Here is a 19,651-nt window from a genome sequence, read left to right as displayed (position 1 = left end):
GCAGCTCAAGTGAGTGAATTGAGAGAGATTATTTATTTTATATATGCCTCTGTGTGTGTGTATATATGTATGGTACTAAAGGAATGGTTATCTTAGGGAAGCACAGGACTGATGGTATCTTAGCTTTTATCATTAAATTCCCCTGTTGGAATTTAATTTTATCATTAAATTCCCCTGTTGAATTGGAGAAGCCTTGGAAGCCCAAAGGTCTGACTGGTGGAGCAGCATGGAAGCAGTGGTGGCTGAAGGTGGATTCCAGGGGGTTTGGGGGTCAGAACTCAGCATCCAGCACCAGCATCAAGGATGGTTTTATCAAACAGCTGTGGCTGGGGATGCACAGCTGGACAGGATGAGCAGTGCCCAGGGTCCCATGGGCAGGATGGGCTCAGGAGCACTAAAAATCCCAGATTTGGCTGGGATTGAAGCTCACACGTGGCCAGAGAGGAGGGGAGCAGCACATGGATGGAAGCACAGGAGATCAGAGGGGTCAGAGAGCTGCCAAAGGAGGGAGGAAAACAGGCCTGAGGAATTGCTCCTCGTGGGCAAGATTGAGCACTGCGTAAGCACTTCTCACCACCAGGGCCCAAATTTCATTTATTGTTTTCTTAAAGGATGGGTTTTAGCAACTTTATGTGGGAAGAAGCAGCATGAGCTGGCAGCACCGTTTTTGCTGCAAAACTGTTAAACAAATAAGTGTTACAGAAGTAAACCTGTGAGAAATGAAACATCTTTGTACTTTACTGAGCCAATTAAAAAAAAATCAGGGAACCCTTCCTACATGTATTAGAAATCTGTTTTAAAATCTGTTAGGTGGATATTTTCAGTTGAGGGAAGTTATGTTGCTGTAATGTTTTCTCATTCGTTTCATCTCAAATATGTGAAACCTGCTGTTTCCTAAATAAGTAAAAGCAGATGGAGCAGCCTCAGTGATAGGTTTTGCTGAACACTTCAGCTCTGTTAGCTCAATTCTCACTTATTTAATGCCTTCACATTAGAGATCTACTTGAAGTTTGCAGTGTGGAATGTCTCACAAATACAACGTTGCCTGGAAAAGTTAGTGAAATAAATACAAATATTTATCTAATATGTTTCATTCTCCTTAGTATTTTCTACTCCAAAGGATTAATTTGGCCAAATCATAAGAGTCATGCCAACCTTGAAATAAAAAAAAAAAAACTAAACCAACAACCCAAAACTCGTGAGTCAGTCTCCAAATGCTTGTGAGATTGGTGAAGAGAGATTTGTTTTCAAGTTATTTTTGTTTCTTGGTTCTAGGGACTTCAGATATACACTAATTTCCAGCCTTTCTACATTGGTATTGTATTTTTTGTATTCTATATATTTAAAAGGATGCTTTTCCAGTAACCTAATTTCCAGGATTTAGAAGAAAAATTAAATGTTGCAGGGTTTTTGATGACAGTGGTGACAGTGACTCTCAAAACCACAAAGTAAATTTTCTTTGATTTTATTTGTTTTTACTGCTTTCCAAGGAAGTTGGGTCATCAATTATTGGAGTGTCAAGGTTAGCAGTACGTTTTTTAGTCATGCTCACTATGATTTGTACAAATTAAGGCTTTGACCTTTTGATTTTCTTTGCCTTCAGAGGGGGATTGCCAGTGAAGGTATTGGAAAGTGTTGTGGAGGAAATGCCAAAGGTGAGGAGGGAAGGTTTCCAAATAGAAATCAGTCTGGAGTCACGTTCATCAGTCTTTGTAAACACATCAAATCCAAATGTTGTAATCCTGCCTAGACCAAAGTTATCACATTCCCGTTGTTTCCAGTGGGTGAGGATTTCATCCCAGAGTGCTGCTGGAGTATTTTGAGCTTTGATGAAAAATAGCTGCCACTGTCTGACATTGATGATAAGGTGAATAAAGTGAACGTTGTGCAGGATAATGAATTTTTCCCAGTTATATCTCCTCTTTCTTCAGGTACAGCAATTAAATTCATTCCTGAATTTTTGGGCGCTGAGAAAATCTCCTCTGAGTTACATAAATTTCCTCACATTCTTTATTTACTTTTTTGAACACGTGTAGTAAAAATATCAACCCTAAAATTCATCTTCCTCTTGGAATTTGTTTTGCCATCTGGTAATCATGAATGAGAGAGAAACTTTTCATTCCTGCTGGGAGAGCTCCAAAGGCCTCTCTCAACTTTTCTTCTGTTTTGTTGAAATACAAAACTTTCCATGCGAAAAAAAAAAGTCCAAATGGCCACGATGTGACTGGGCTTCCATCAGCAGGACCTTGGCTTCATGTCTGGGCTCAGAGCAGGCGTGGAGGGCGTGATGCTGCTCTTGGTTGTGTTTGTTGTAGCTCAGTCTCGTTTCTGTGCACGATGCCCATGGAACTCGTATATTTAAGGATAGTGAAGCAACTTGCATTTTCTTAATGAGGCTCATGATAGTCAGTGTTGTGGGCCTTTGGAAATGTTAGTGCAGTAGCAGCTTTCTGGGATGGGTATTGCATCTTCCTGTCTGCCTTAGAGGCTCTCTGGCAGATGGACTACAAGGAAAATAGTTTAAATGGGGACACGGGTTCAAAATAACTCGCCGTTTAATTGCTCTCTTTCAAAATCATTGTGTATCCTGAAGGTTTTACCACCAGTTAATGTTGCATTTACAGTTCTTAAGATGTTCATTATAGAAGCAGAGTCAAGAGTCTTTTCTGAAGGGAGCTGGCGTGAACATTCCCAAGATATTGTTGGCTGCGAGGCACAACTTTTTGTTTGGTTTGAAGCAAGGTACTGGCGCTTTGCGATGAATTTTAATTGATTCCAGTTGCAGTTACTTTTCAGCTTGTCATTGTTAGGGAGAAACTTGTTTAGTGTGGGGCAAAACATCTCTGTATTTTTCATGGTGACGTACAGGACTTTATCTTCTTTTGGTGTAAATGAGCCTAAAGCTACTGATGTAATGAAACTGTGCAGATTTCTGCCACTTGAACTCCTCTTTTTGCTGCCTGACATGCAAAACACAAAGGGATTACTCAGTGTAGAGTGCCTGCAGAATCAGGCCCTTCAAAATAAATTACTCACATCTCTGTCCAAGCAGATTGCAATAAAACAAGAAATATGAGTAGTGCTCTTAGAATAATTTTGAACATAAAATTTTTTTACTGTGCTTCTTCTCAAAGGAACTAAAATGTGGTCTCTTACAGATAAATATAAATGAGCAGACCAATGAATTTGGATGAAATCATACCTTTTTAAAGATGCAAATTGAAAATTAAGCCTCAAAACAATAGAATCCTCCTGGGCCTTTCAGGAAGGATTGTATATTGCTTGTCAGGCACTGCTGCCAGGTTGCAAATTTTATTTCACAGTGAATTCCATGGGAGAGCTGCTAGAGCTCGCTTTTATGATGAAAAGAGAAGGATCTATTGAAAAGATGTATAGCTTTTTCCACAATCTGGATCATCTCTTTTAGGAAAGAGATTCTTTTATGGGGAAGGAGCTGTAATGGGGGGAGTGTTGTGCTTAGAAAGTTTTGCCTGGGCCTTTGCATAAAAACCAGGAATGGGGATGTTCCTCCTGATAAGGGAGAACCTTTTCTATTGGACCCAGTTTGCACCCACAGCTGTAGCAGATTTTAATTTATTTTTTTTTTCCTCAAGTCATCTTAGGGCCATCTTCTTTCCATCTCTTGCTTCCTTCTATTGCTTTTTTTTCATTCCCATTTTTTTCCTTGGGAAGATTTTTTTCAGGCTTTGTGATTTCTTTTTGACCACCAACATTCAACAAAGATCCCAGACTGAAAATGTAGAAGGGGAAGAATCTGTTCAGGAACTGTTCTAATAAAAATATAGTCATGATAAAGGAGGCTAAAATTAAGCAGGTTACTGAATTGTTAAACTCAAAGTGGAAAAAAGATTGGTTAAAAAAGATGAGAAATTGTCTCTGTACAAAATTATGGGATTGTAAGAAAGGCGAATTCTGCAATTTGATTCCTTCTGGTAGGGACAGGGCAGGACTTTCAGGAGTAATTTTGCACTGATGTCATCCTGTTTCTGCTGATTTTTATGGGATATGAATACTGGCCAAATGTGGGAAAGGTGCCAGAAATGGATTTATAGGCATAAATCCTGAGGGCAACCTGGAAGTGTCTCACAAACCTCCAGTTGGCCATTGGCTGTGTTTGAAATGGAACTCAGACATGGACCTAAATGTTTGCAGTGATGGATCTTTGTAGCCGAGTTCCATTAAAATAAGATACATAAAAGAAGAATGTTTTGGGTTTGTATGGAATTTTTTGAAAAATCATGGTTAGTACTGTAAAGTTGTTGATCACAGAAGGGAGCTTAACCTCAAGAGAAGTCTCAATTGTGAAGATGAAGGAAATATTTTTGTGGTTTCCAATGCTGCAGTCAGAAAATTAATCTACTTATGGCTAGCTCCTGTTGATGCAGACGAGGTTTAAAAATGCACTTTTTCTGGGCAACTCTGGAACAAAGTCAACAGTTTATAAGGCAGAGACTTGCTTCCAGCAGGAAAGTGTTCAGCTGGAATTCAGCTGTTACAGATGCTGTTCATGGGGAGTTTGACAAACTGACCCCTGCACATGGAGCTTCATTTTGGGGCTGGTTATAGCAATTCTGGTTGTGCAGCTGCAATATTAATAAGCCCAATGAAATAGTAGAAGTGCAGCCATGAGCTGGCACGGAGAGGAAATTGGGGAGGAAATGGCTTAAAAATGTGGCTTTGCATATGTTTTCGGTGTGCTGGAAATGTATTTTAACTTGCAAATTTCCTACAGCGGTGGCGTTACGAGCTGAGAAGGGGACTGGACCCTGTGTTACAAACCAGCTTTTTTTCAATAAATGGAGGCTTAAGATGAGCTTTAAAACATGTATGTGGGTTGGTTTGGGTTTTTCCCTTTTCCCTTGTAAACCAGTTTGTATTTAACTGCCAGTACCAATCTGTCTCTGCACCCATGCTGTATATGGGCAGAAAAAAGCACATTTGTGTGAAGCTGTGGTGTTTGCCCTGGCTGAGAGAGTGGGATCAGAAGGTTGATCATCTCCTGGGCCCATCCAGTCAGTTCCAGCAAATTCCCTTGGCACAGCCAGAATGGGATGGACAGAAGAAGGACCAACCATTCTTTGGGTGGATTAATTTCAGCAAGACTGTTTAGCCTTTTTTTTTAATGTTACAGTTTAAAAGGCTCGGTTTGATGCAGATAACACCCTGCAATTAGAATTTAATTTCAGAGAAGTACTAGAGAGCATACCCTGACATGCCTCCCCCACAGGAAGTTTATTTCAAATTGTTGGGAAGATGGAGCATTAAGTAAATGAAATGTGAGTAATACCTTGCATATTGCCAGAGAAGTGTATGCCTAGGCATTTTAAAAGTAATGGTAATATTTCACCAGCTCCTGAGAAATATATCAAAGATGCAGAGATTTTAAGGCCAGGAGGCACTGTTAGATCATCTCTTCTGACAACCTGCATAACAAGCTAAAAAGTTTTCCAGTAATTGCATCAAACATATACAAAAAAATATAAAAGAAAACAGTTCTGATTAAACAGCAGGAAATGCGCACGGTGAAGGTGCCGTCGTTTCTCCAGGCTCCAGTTTGCAGAAGTTTTGTTTGCTTGCATCATGCAAATTGGATCCACTGCCTGACTCATCCAGCAGTACCTGCATTTTGATTCCTTGTTTTATCATTTATAACATTTAGGTGGATTAGATGTTCTTAGAGATGAAGAACGTGTTTCACACAGGGGTGATTGAGTCCTGAAAGGGAGAATCATGAGCTGAGCAGCTGGAGGTACCCAGAAGTGCCAGGTGTGGAGCTGTCCAAACTTTGCCCAAATCATTGGCATGATTTCTCAACAGCAAAAATTACCTAAAGGGTTTTTTTAAGAAACAAACAAGTAATGAGAATTAAAAAAAAAAAAAAAACCAAAACAAAACAACAACAACAAAACCGAAAAATAAAACCCACAAATACAAAAGCCTTTCCTTTTTGAGTATCAGCGGTCTGTCTGATTTTGGAGCCAGTTCTGTTATTTCCTGCAGTTTAGGTTCAATTTGAGCTCTTTGAGTTACACCGTGTGCCAACCTTCCTTTTTTTTGCCCTTCACTGTACCCGCAGTGATTTTATTTTGTTTGCTGTTGAAGTATGGCTTTACACAAACTCTGGGAATGGTATGCATATGGATCACTTACAAATAAATCTGTGTACAGAAAACATAGATTGCCAAGTAGGCAAAACATAAAGATGTCTGTGCACTCATAATTTCCTAGCATTACTGTGTACTGCACTTAGCAGGATTAAGAGCTGTGTATCTTCTGCAGAACATATGTTCAGGCAGGAAAACCACCTGCATTAATTTTTGTTTTCAGGTGTCACTGCATGTGAATCTTCACTGCCTGTCGGGATTCATATAAATGGTTGATGTAGCATCTGAAGCTAACACACTGTACTTGCAGGAAATATTCTGTGTGAACTTAGATGCTCTTAATATTGGTGTTATTTAGCTGCTCTGGACTCCATCTGCTCAGCTATTCTCAGCACAGGTCTCCAAGGCTGCTCGGGTACTCACTTGGCTTTAACCGTAGTTAAAAGGTGAGTTTAATACAGGATAGCTGTCAGGTAGGAGCCATATCAAATTCTAGATTTCACACAGGGCACTTCATAAAGTGCTTTTCGTTACCAGTAGTGGTGTGCTGATGGTTATGATGAGTTTGTACAGTGATAAAATCGTTCAATGGTGCATTTGTCAACAGTGTCAAGGTAATAGAAATTACTCGAACGTCATCTCTTGCACTTTATGCTTTGAAGGAGCTGAACTATTCTGTAAGCATACTTGAATTTCAAATTATTATATCTGAGAATCATAATTTTATTTTGCAGAACATTTAGTAAGTGGTCTCTCTAGCTTCATGTAGGTGCCATCTCTGTACCCCTACATCCCATTCAGAGGGTGTGGTGCTGTCTGTTCCTCTCCTCCTCCTGCCAGCTTTGTTTCCATATCCTTGACATAATTGTTCAGGCAGATACCCTGCAGATGGATCATGGAAAGCTCACATTAGGGTAACGTGAGCAAAGCTACTCCCTGAAATGACTTACTGATGTGAATGTGGGGAGTGATTTGCTTGGAAGTGCTCATCGTGCCTTGGTTAAGTGAGTGATCGTGGGTAAGTTTTCCTCTGTATTTAATAGTCCATTAAGGACTCTTTAAAATACAGCTTTTCTGAGAAGCTGGAGATGGAAGAATGCTCTTGTGCTTTATGTTGATTGATACCAACTCAACCAGCATCCACAACTAAAAAGAACTTAGAGCAGCAACCACACTATTAACTGTGGTGGGGCATGATTATTCACAGATGATATAATGTAAATTTAGTAGAAGCCACTTAAATTCTAACCACGGCTTGTTTGGACTCCTGTTCATGAGGAGACTTCCAGGGCTTAATTTTTCTCTTTAATCACTGGAGCTTCCCTTTGAAGAATGGGAAGTGTTGTAAACAGCACTGAGGGCTCCTTAACAAGGTTGGACCCACTTCACATTCAACACATTCAGGGGGTGTGATTTTCCTTGGTTTGGGATTGCTTTTGGCACTGGTTAAAGAAGACATATTAAACAACATTTCATGAGGCTTTTTTAAACAAGTATTTAAGCAGTGAGTCCTGATTTGTTTCTTCGCAAATGGATTTTATGCAGAAGCAGCTGTTAATGCAGGGGACATTTGTTGGACATAGTCCTTTACTGGTAGCAGCATGGTCTTTATTTCATGTTGGTGTCTTCCATCTGCACCTTGTCACAAAAATTCGTCAATTTTTATAATTCTCTTCTTTGTAATTCTGAATGGAAGAACCAGCAAACAACTTTGGACTTAAAAAACGACAACAACAAAAAATATTACCAAAAGAACCTGCCCAGCCACATTTTAGTAGTTGCTTATTTTTGGAAATTTGGAGAGGTTTTTCCTATTCTGGATGAGTTTTCAATCTGTAGCAGCACTTGAGAATTACAGCAAGTGTTTTAGCAGTGCCACCTACGAGAAGATGCCAAGAAATAAGGAAATACTCATTTTATTACAAACAGCAGGTGGTTAAGTCAGTGTAGCAAGCAATGCCAGGCATGTCTGAATTTGCAGTGAGTAGAGGCAGTATCTTGTCATGGGATTGCAAAGGTGGAGTCAAAGATGCAGGTAGCAGTGATGATAAATGTTTAGGGCAGATGCTGCTCTTGCCAAGGCATAGATCACCATCAAACAGGGAAATAAATCTTCCCTTTGTTGACTTGAATTTCCTGCTCTGCCAGCAGTTCTGCTCCCATTTAGGCCCATTACTGACTTGGTTTGCTGCTCTTGTGTTTTACTTACCAACACACAAATATTCAAAGCTTTATTAAGTTTTATTAAGGAGTTGAACACCCTCTTCTGCCTTCCTTGCTGTTTTCTGTCTGTGTCCTGGGGCTGGAATTGGTTTGGTTGGTGGTGCTGATGTTTCTGAAGTCCTGTGTGTGCTCTCTGTGCATAAATTGGGATGGCTTGGAGTCACAAGTTGGATCATCTAAATAAAGATTTTGCTGCTTTGGATGTGCTTGCCTGAAGGTGCTGACTCCCTCCTGAAAGGTCTTTGCTGTTCAGGAGGCTGGAGCCTGTTTTAGTGGATACACTGCAGTCCTGGTTGGGAGAGCTGACGTACCTCCATATGCTTTGATAATTGATTTAAGGACAAAATCAGGTGTATGTTAAACATAATTAGTTAAGAATATTTTGTCTTTCTTTTTTTAAAGAATCTTAAGCCCATTTTAGGCAGCAGTGACAGCTAAGCTTTTCAAAGCTTGGCAGTAAATGACAATACACGCTGAAGCATATTATAAAAGGTCCATGTTCTTCATGGCTGGGGTCGTTGGAGAGGCACAGGAACAGGCTCTCAGCTGTGGTGTGCACGGAGCTGTTTGCTCCCATTCATTTTCAGTGGCTAAAGCTGCTGCTGCAGGTTTTCTCTGACAGTCCTTTTGTGGTGCTGTCTCGCAGAGGTGGAGGGCACACAAACCACCTGTTATGTCAGGCCAGTCCCAGGACCTGTCTCGTTGTTGCTGTCAGTGGACAAAGGGTGTAATTGGGGTGGCTCAGGTCTTGCTGTGTGACTGTCAGGGGGGACAGGGAGGGAGGGAGAGCTCTGTTCTGTGGCAGTGGTGGTTTCTTCTCTCCCAATATTGCATTAATGGTATCTCAGGGAGAGGCTGTGGGAGAAGCCAGCAGCATGTCCTGCAGCTGGCAACACCTGGAGGAGTTTTGTGTGTTTTTCATCTCTGTTGAGACCCTGGGTGTGTGACCCACATGCTTGGCAGGAGATGCAGGTGTTGGAGCAGCTCCTCCTGGGGGCTCTGAGGAGTGTGGAGGTCATGGCCAGGAATGAGTTGCTGGGGATTATGACTTCTGCAGTATCCCACTTCTCATGGCTGGCAGGAGGAGTGTGAGCCAGGTGAGAGCTGTGGTTTCTGGGTGGGATTTGTCCTCTGCCTGAGTCCACAGAGGCCACCAGAGTTGTTTGGCTCATCCCTGCTTTTATGTGGTTAATATCTGATTTTGAGCAGATCACAATGCCAGAATGGTTGAGGGCAGTAATTTTAATATTGCTTTGTTTCCTTCCTACATCAGTGTGAGATATCTATACCAGAAGGTAGGAATTGCTTTAGATGGAGCAACAGGAGAAACAAAATGGTTTTGGCAGTATTGCTGGAGTGTGAGAGAGTTTTGAGTGTTTGAAAACCAGATTCCTCTGCTATTGTCGGTCTGGAATTCCAGGTAGCCTTGTAGGAAAAAAGAGAAGGTGGAGCTAAAGAAAAATCCCATTATGTAGAGATGTAATGCTGTGAACAGGGTTCTTGTGCAGATGGTGGCTTGCTCTTGTGTATGCATGGCTTTCACCTCCTCTTAGAGCAGCTCCAGTTAATGCTGATATAAAACTGCCTGTTAATTGGAGTACATGGAGATAATGGTAGGTATAATCTCTAAGTAAACTCTTAAAAGCTCTGGAAAAAAGGGTATTTAAAAAAAAAAAATCATCTCTCCCCAAAACCTGAGTTTGCACTCTGCTTTGAAGATAGACTCATCAGTGTGCGGAGCAGACTTCTGCCTTGAGGCCATTTATAGTGCCGAAGCTTGTGAAGCTAAAACAGTTTGATGTGTAATTGCAGGAGGAAATGGAAAACCTGCTGAGCATGGCAGGATATAGTGCCTTATCACCCTTTATGTGCATCCAGTGCTTGCTGAAATTGCCAGCGGATCCGCAACATCGACAGAACGGTGACATTTTTCATGGGCCGCCGTGTTCTGAATCAACACTGCAACAGCGCGATTAGAGCAGGTAAAGTAGAGGGAACAATCAAAGAGTTGCATGTGACAGATCAGGTTTTAGTCATTCCCTGCTCCTTATTGCCTGCTGTCGTGTGTGATATGCAAAACAGCTTCTCCAGACGCATTACACCTTCACATTACCTGAAAATTGAATTTTATTTGGTGGCCTGCATATAATTTATAGCACTCTTCCAATGCACTTCAGTTCTCATTTAGCTAAAAGTGTGTTCTTTATTTCCTACTGGCAGGGAAACAGAAATAAAACTGAATATTCAGCACCACTTACAGTATATAAGAAACCAGGCTATTGAAGTTTTAAGCTGCTTGGATGTGTTATTGACAAGAACTGTCTATTCTGGACTTAAGCACACGATGTATTTGATTCCCAGAGGTATCATCTCTCCATAGTAATTAATCAAGGAAAAGGCACTGACTCTGAATAGCAGTACTTGAAGTTATGGACCACTGTTAGCACTTGAAAACGAAATGGAAATTGCACATACCATATGGAGGAGAAATGGGGGTCCAGGCTAAGGGCTTGCGATCCAGCCTTGCAGGGTGGAGAGGAAAAAGGGTTTTTTAATTATTCAGATAGAAGTACTACTTCTGCTAAGCACTTCACTACATGGAAAAATAACTCTGTGAATAATTTATTGCTTGTATTGTTGTGTGTGAGGCTGTTGGAATCAACTCCTGGACCAGCACACCTTGTCCACCCTTACACACTAAAGTAGATAGTGCTGTTAATGCAGTGTCTCTGTATCAACAAGTTACTTGAGTGCAGAGAAACTGGCAGTGAAAGTTCATTTGGGTTTTAAACCAAAGATTTGCAACTAGGATTTAGGGTCTGTGTTTATTTCTCTTCTACCTAAAAGCACAATGCAATGGGGTGTAAAAATCCTGGGAAGTTTACTCAGCAAGCAGAATGTTAACTGAATATCAGGATCTATGGAAGAGCCTGGCCAGAAGGCAAAAGGGGCCATTAGAAGTGAGAGGTATACAGGAAACCGTGCTAGAGAAGTTACAAAACTTGTGGCTGGCACAAAGTCACGGATGAAAACTGAAATAGCCCTGCATCCCAAAGCACCAGCATTGCAATGGCTTTGGAGGGAGGGTTCAAATTTCAGCTGGTGTTGGGGAGTGATGCAGTTTATGCAGCCCTTGGAGAACACACTTAAAGGTGCACCCATTCTCTTGGCATGTCTTCAGCTCAGATTTAAACTGCTCCATGGTAAATACAGCAATAATGGGGCTCTGGTGTTGTGCACTGGGGATATCCCACACTTACAGTGCTCTGTGATATGAATTTTGACTAAGGGAACCTGTATTTTACCTGATGCTTTCTCAGCTCTCTTGCGGCCACTCTGCTCTTAATCATGCAGTTTCCTTCCTATGGTTTTCATTTTCTTAGGTCGAATCTGAGGAATTGATATCTGCTTTTTTTTTTTGGTCCATGTCCTTTGTTTATATCTTGTTTGAGCTTGATTTATAGAGCAGGTCATTTGTTGCAACCAAACATTTATTTCAATCTTTTCCCTACAGTTTGATCTTTCAAATAAACTCAATTTAGTTTTATTCTTCAAGGAAAATTCCTCTCATCTAATAGGCTTTCAAATTTGATAGTTGGAAAAAATGAAAACAGCTTAAATGGTGTTTTCAGGCAAAACTTTTGCCATGTAGGACAGCTAATAGCAGTGTGAATTTCAAAGTCTAATTACAGATGTTATCAACTATGAAATTTATGCTGTTTGTGAGGAATTTACTGTGCAAATGTATGTTTCAGATAAAATAAAAAAAAAGGCAAAACAGCCATCTCCAAAAGCATTGAGTGGAATTCATTTGGTAGAGAGATCTTACTTCCAGTGGGGCATTCCATTAATTTCTCTCTCCTGTTAGAGGATGAAGATGAACCAACTTTCCCTGTACCTTGCAGGCTCCAAGGTTTCCAATTTTGGCAGTGTTCTGTGATTACATTTATTTAGCAAAGCTATTGCTCCCACAAGTGCAAGTTTTGCTGTTCCTTGCATTCTCAATCTGGCCCACCTGGCAGGGCTGCTGGACTGAGGCACCCCTGGTTTGTAACTTGTTCAAACCAAGGAATTCCTGTAGCTGTGTGGATTGCCACCAGCAGCAGAGGCTGTGCAGCCTCTGGGGGTGGCAGGAGTAACTGGAGTTGCAGCTTTTCCACAGTTCTCGTGCATCTTCTGGGGTCTGTAACATAAATGAAGAGTAATTAACAGCACTCTCAGTCAGGGCTGCATATACCAAGATCTCTACGGGTTCAGGATTATACCTTTGTCACCTTGGAATATACCAGCTAAAAATTCCTCCAAAAAGTCTTCAATATGAGACTTACACCTTGTATTTAAGAGGGCAGGACTTAATGGGTGATGTTTCATGTCTTTGAGCCATAAAGCATGGCTGTTGCTCACTTGTGATTGTTTTGTGTGTCCTTTACACCACAGTTGTAAACTTAAACTTTCCTTAGGAAATGAATAGCAGAGCTGTTTTATCTTCAGGCTCTCCTTGGCATTGCTCTGGGTTGTTTTACAATAAGAGCCCTTTCTGGTGTACTGATGTGCTAAACACAGTAACAGATTTATTTTCTGTTATCATGAGAACAAATGCAGTTACAGTGTAGGCTTGAATAACATCAACACATCTCTTCCCAAGGTAGAGATGAATTTTGTTCCTTTGCACAAACATAAACATGGCTTTGATGGAATAACAAGAATCAAAAATGTTTTCCTCATATCCATCTGTGAGAAACTCCTTGCACTTTAGCTCGATAAAACACTTTGTAAACAAAAATTTAGTGAAATAGAAGTTGATGTTAAGAGAAGGAAAACAACAGCAATGCTGTTCTGGAGCTGCTCAAATCTTGATTACAGTCCTGTGAAAATGTGATAAATTATTTAAAAATTTCAGTTTCAAGCAAACAACTTGGTTTCTTCAAATGTAAATTTAAGGTTCACATCCTATTCTGTAACACTTTTAATAAATGCACTTTAGCAGCTTTCAGCTTATTAAATAGCAAGCTTTGTTTAGATTATTAGCTGCAGAAGTACTGATTATCTTTACATTTACAGTTGCATTTTTGTCCTTTATTTCCTATTTATATGAAGTAAAAAACTGTAGAACACAATCTGTCCATCAGAAGGTATGAGAATATGTATCCCTGTCAGTAATGGTATGGAGTTTCCTTTACGACACTTATGCTTTCTCCTAAATTTTTGTTTTATAGACTAGGTTTTGTTCTCCTTGAAAGTGCATTATAAATCAATAAGATGCATTTTACAGCAAAAGGAAAACATTACATGTGTAGAGAACTCTTTGGAAGAGCTTTATATTTTATTGAACCCTTGAAAAGTTGCAGAGTGGCTTGCTTGGAGTAAGAGAAACTTGGCTTTCCATTGATGCTGGCTTGTGATTATGGTTTATCACCTTCAGTGCAAATTTATTGCAGATCTGGGTATGTGTGTTTCACTGACGTGTGGGGAATGTTTATTGGAGCCAGCTCCCCTCTGCAGCACCACAGCAAACACTGCCCTGAGAGCTGATCTGTGGAAAACAGGAATTGGCTTCTGCAGAGCTCTTCAGGGTGAAGTCCTGACCCAGTGAAGGGAGTGGGAGCTCTGGGCTGGGCTCTGAGGAGCTGAAGGGATTTTTTGTTCTTGGGGAGCACAGCAAGTGCTCAGTGCTCACACATGGCAGTGCCTGAGGCTCCTTCCAGAATCCTGCAGGATGGCCCAGATCTTTAGAAAGAAACCTTGAGGATGCCAATAAAAACCCTCAAAAAATAAAAAGAACCCAGGGAGCGTGCTCCTGTTTTTGGATGCATCTCCTCTCCCAGCTCTGTCTGCTGCTTTGGTCCTGTCCCCCAGGCTAGCCAAGGTCTGACTCTGGTTCTTGTTCAGTTGAGTAGGAAACAAGAAAAGCTACTACTGTTCTTACTGGTTTTGAAGCACAATGTGTGTGCCCTGAAGGAGAGAAGAAATAAATAATTCAGGCACTAAAAATATTAAAATATCTAAATGAAGCCAAAGTCCCAAATCACTGCAAAATACTTTGATTGGTTATTTCCTCTGTTTATTTTCCTGTGATGATTTTTAGCCACCAGTAAGTCTGTCAAATCAAAGTGTTTATTTAAAGGAAATATGTGCAGCAGTGTTTTCTTTTAGGGGTCATATATTCTAAAATTAGAAAGAATCCCTTTTATCTGTGTGGTTAAAGACAGTTCAGCAGTGGTAGGATGTTTTATTTTGTTTCAGCCAGGTGACACATTGCCTTGCTGAATGACAAGGTTCAGTCTTTGTTTGAATCACTGACCTTTCCCTCAGAAACATCTGCTGTATTAAAAACCTGTGTTGTTCTGTTTCCTTTTGCTCTCTCATAAAAGGATGCAAGTAGAAAAGCAGGATCCAAGACTTTTCAGAGTTGCAGCTCTTCCTGGACACTAACATCACTGAAATATAATCAATTTCTATATCTTCCCTGTTATTTGTTCAATCTGGCTCAAGGGGCAGTGGGGTCTTGGGGGCTGATGCTGTGCTGTTGATGTCTGCATTGCAGTTGGTGGAAAACATTTTGGACATGCACACGTTTGTATTTTTTGTTGGGGAGGTGGAGTTTCTCCTTTCATTCAGATAGTTCCCATTTTTACTTTATTTCATTCTGTGTTTGTCTTAAAAGAGAGGGGAAATGCAGAATCCCTTAATCTGAAGCATGCCCCTGCCTGTGTGGCTCTGGAGCCTCCAGCATCAGTGGGAGGATGCTCCTCTTCAGAGGGAGGAGAGTTGATAGGAGAGGAATTCTGCAACGTCTTGTAAACAGTTCAGTATCAAAGCAGTTCATTTCCACCTTGTCCTGGGAAAAAGCAAATTCTTCTCTTGGAAATATTTGTGCACCTAGATAAATCAAATTGTTTTCATGCAGAATCTTCTGTATGAAGGAGAAGTCAGCTTTTATGGAAAGCCCAAGCTTTCAGAAGCTTTGGATGCTGTTTGAGTGGAGCCTTGTGTTTCAGTGGCAAACACTTGTCGGGCAGTAGCTGCAAATCTTTCACCATTAATGTCACCTGAGTCAGATGAATGCAGGTACATCCCTGTGCCATCCCCACTGCCTTGGAGTGTGAGCTCTGGGATGGTTGTTCGGTGGAAAATGGAGCCCATCAGCAGTGGAGCAATCTGTGTGAGTCCTCTCACACACACAGGGTGCTCAGGGATCTGCTGTGCAGTGCCACAAATAACTGCATGCAAAACGAGACCCAAACTAAATCCAGGCTCACTGTTTTTCTCTCACTAGCTTCATTTCCAAGCATGCTTTGTTAGTGGAATAAATGCTTCCAAAGGTTGCAAAGCTGGGTTCATCTCCAGTGCTCTCCTGGAAGCAGTGGTGCTGTTGTAAGGATCATCAGGCATAATCTGCTGTTTGGTGCTCAGACTTGCACAACTGTTACTTAGGGCTGGTTAAGGGATGACAGGCTGTCAGCTGGTTGGGAAGGAGCTTCAGGAGCCATTGTTCTTTCAAATTAAAACATTTAAATCCAAAGCCAGGACTGCAGGCTTGTTTTAATTATTCCTTTTGTCTGGTGGAAATACTTTCCTACTGATGATCACGCAGCTGTCACATATACATTACCTTTAGTCAGGATACATGACAGTGCTTTCCTATTAGCTGTCATTGTTTTACAAGGAAAACTAAAAACCACTAAGGCAGATGTGTTAATTTCAAAAGGAGATACTGCTGGTGAAGTTATTAAAATAAAAATATCTGAGGACTCAAATTCATCTGATTTATAGCAAAGATTTGCCGTGTTGTCTCATGGCAGCTGAGGTGACAGGATTTTTTTTGGCTGTGTTATGGAGATGTCATTGCTGTCAGGTTGAGGAGCACTACTCAGAGTAGCTGGTCATGTGTTAGTTGTTCCTCCTTTGTGAATCAGTTCTGTCACAGATAAGTTTATTACTTCTTTGCTACTCTCCTGTATTACTATGTTTAATGGATTTTTCAGAAAAAAAAAAATAGGTAGTGTTTTTTTGGCTTAACATCTGTTTAATTCTGGCTTCTGAGCTGCAGACTTGACTTCTAAAACTTAAAAACCTGCCTGTTGATACAGTTAGCCATGATTCAAAATATCTTGCCTTTTTCTGGGTAGATTAAGTAGATGCTTTTAAAATTGTTTCCCTAGGAGATATTTCAGTAGGTAATCCTGGGGTCTGGTGCATCAGGAATGTTGATTTTTCGTGAATATTTTGTTACTTCTTATGAGACATTACACAAAATAGAAAATCAAGAGTTCTATGTGCAAAGGCAGGCTGCCATTTACTGTCCAGCCAGGTACAGTTAATTACATGTACTTTTTTCATGTCTAATCTCCTGAAATATAAAATGTCATTTTATTTTCATTTGTATTTGCTGTGTTGGTTTGGAAATAAATGAATGCAATATGTTTTCTGAGAGTTCCGGAGTATTTTAAAAAGGGCAAACCAAATTGATTTAATCAGAGTTATTGTTAAAAGCTCCATTTTAATGGAATGTGCTGTGATTGCTGCTGCGAATAGCAGACTTTCATTTTTGAAGTTGTTATTCAAAAAGAATATGCATGTCCTGAGAATGAGCTACAAAATGAAAATGAAAATAATAAGCCAAACAACAAACAAGTCATAGGAGGAAAATATTGTTGTATGGGAATGGTTTTATATACGAACATTGCAGTATCTGAAACAACTTTCCTGCTCCATAATTCATATGATAAAATCGTGAGGAAACACAAACCTTCAGACTCCTTTCAGTTTACTTAAAGTTAAGTGCAGGGGAGAGGAGATGATGGTTTTTCCTGGGAATCACCAAGCTCAAACAGAAACCTTCTGATCCCTGGTAATTTGCTTTTCGCTATGGATGTGACACATGGAGTGGTTGTCACTAACAGCTTATTAAGAGGCCTGGCAGAGCTGTGGTGGGGGCTGTGTGCTGATGGATTGCTTCATTGCAGAGCAGTGTTTGTGCCTCACATTCTCCAGGAGGGAATGGGAATGTCCCCAGCCCTGGATCTCCTCGGGAAGCTGTGGCATGGAGCAGGTGTGTGCTGACAGGAGGGAAGTGTGGCTTTAACAAAGGTCATGCCTGGTGGCTACAGGGAGATACTGTCAGACTGCAGGAAAAGGAAATAATTAAAGCTTTTAATATCCTATATCACAAGCTCTCACTTTAGCCTCACTGTCCAGGACTACGACAGGGACCATTTTCTGCTTCTTTTCCTGAGTTGGAGAACATGAGCAGCTCCTGATGTAGCAACTGTTCTGTCCCACAGCATTTTTTTTGCAATTGCTTGGCCTAGGCTTTCTTTTCCCAGACCAGTCAGTGTGTGTTGTATTTGTTAAACCTGAATTCCAGAGCTATTTTTTGGTCTGTTTTTATGCACAGCACTCCGCCTTGCTCCTCTGTAGGTGAGATTTCTAAGGAATTCTGCTTTGAGCATGAGGTGCTCAGTAAGGACTCTTCCAGGGCTGTGTGCAAGAGGAGTCATGCTTGTAATCCTAAAAATAACCCCAGTTCTTCATCCAGATGGAGCACCCAACCTTGCAATGCCTGTGAGTCAGCTCATGTGGTCAAGATGGGAGCTTGTGTTGATAGGGAAGGATTTTGGGACTGGGAAGGTCCCAGTTCAGACTGATTTTTTTATCCACAGCAGAGCCCATCGGGGTCTCCAAGCAGCAGCACAGGTGAGACCATCATCTTTTGAACTTATGCAAACAAATACGGGAGAGCGTGAACACAAATTCATGTGGACTGAGATGGGATGACAGAGAGAGCAAAGTATAAACACACGTCAAGATGTGAACATTGGGTGGCTTGTGGGTGTAAAGTCAAAGTGAGCCAGAAAAAAAAAAAAACCCACATTTGGAGTATGAAACATTTTGCTGAATGTCTGGAGTAAGAGTGTGAGGCACAGGTGGCTGACAGAGACCGTGAGCAAATCCCTGCTGGGAACTCCAGCCCTTACTCAGCATGGACAGCAAGGGAGTGACTTAATTTGTGTGGGTATTGGTGCTTGTCATCATCATGACTTCAAGTAGATTCTGATTTCTTTTCATAAAAATACAAAAGATTTAAAGAATTGTGCTCTTAGAGGGATAATGTGTGGCTTTGAGCATCTTCTGCCAACAGGAATGTGAGGTGCAGAAGTCAGATATTACAAGGGCTCTTCATTGGTTGCATCATTATTCTTTTTGTGTTGTTCAAGCAAAAAAAAAAATCAAAGAAACTACAGTGTAATAATGGTAAAGAAACCCTATTTTCTATTCAAGTGAAGGTTTGGAAATCATTGGTTATTTCCCTGGGTTTGATTTTCATAACTGCTGAGATGGGAGCATTAACAGGTGTTGCAGGGCAGAGCAAGCAGAGTGCATTTCCATTTTATATTCTTACAAAGCATGTGTATTAGAATTGACATCTACTTCTTGCATACAGATGCATTCTTTTTTTTTTTTTCTGATGGAAACACTTGCATAAAAAGGGATGATTTCTGTCATAATGCATGTTCTGAATTGTCTAGTATCAATAAACTTGCAAGTGTTGAATCTTTGGGCAGTGCTGGTAGGAATTTTAATATCATTTTCTTCTGACTTGTGTTTTGGTTTTGTTTTGCTGCTGGAATGTTGCTTGAGTTGGCACACTGATATCTGCATAGGATGTTAAGGTTCTGTCTTCTGTATGTGGAAATGTCTGTATATCTGCAAATGTTCATCAAATTCTGAGTCTGTATTAAGCAAGGAAATGAAGATATGGAAATGAAACTTTGAGAAATAGCCATGTCAGTTTATAAAAAATGGCTAAATACCACAAAGAAATCAAGAAATACAGTCAGCTTAGCTAAACCCCAAGTTGAGTATATTAAAATATGCAATGCAATTAAAATGTCACTGCAACAGGACAGATATTAGTGATTTATATCTTACACATAGGGTGAGATTGTCTTGAGAGGTAATCCAAGAAATTCACTTAGAGACCTGACCTTTCATTGAAATACATCTCGTGTTTTGCTCTGATAAGGACCCTTTGACATCAGAGAGGGTGGAACGATAAATTCATGTTTTGCTATTTTCTTGTTACACGTTGGTGCAATTCCTGGCTGCCTGTGTCATACTTCAGGTTCACAAGGGCAGATGTGATGAGGAAGAAGCTTCCTTAATCTGACTAAAACATCTCACTTGTGCATTGAAATCCCTCTGGAATTCCAGCACTGATGTCTCCTCTGGCTGCTGGTTTTGCTGAGTTGTGCAGAGACTTTGTGGTGTACACAAATGGTCACTGGGGACCACAGGAGATT

At 40.7% G+C, this 19,651-nt stretch overlaps 1 protein-coding gene across 2 annotated transcripts in view; it reads left to right on the top strand.

Annotated features, from left to right (window-relative positions):
- CDH4 (cadherin 4) overlaps window positions 1-19,651 on the top strand; it is a 417,925-nt gene that overhangs the window by 70,376 nt on the left and 327,898 nt on the right. The window contains exon 1 of one of the 2 annotated variants that reach the window (XM_064391992.1): window positions 10,267-10,330. The exons of the other annotated variant lie outside the window; for it this stretch is intronic. Coding sequence (XP_064248062.1) covers window positions 10,282-10,330 — 49 coding nt within the window. The 5' untranslated portion in view covers window positions 10,267-10,281. Of the gene's footprint in view, window positions 1-10,266; window positions 10,331-19,651 lie in introns of those variants that run through there. 2 annotated transcript variants of the gene reach the window in all.

Source organism: Passer domesticus, chromosome 16 (assembly GCF_036417665.1).
Source record: "Passer domesticus isolate bPasDom1 chromosome 16, bPasDom1.hap1, whole genome shotgun sequence".
Taxonomy (NCBI): Eukaryota; Metazoa; Chordata; class Aves; order Passeriformes; family Passeridae; genus Passer; species Passer domesticus.
The sequence above is the reverse complement of the archived record's forward strand: the minus strand, read 5'-3'. Positions and strand labels throughout refer to the sequence as shown.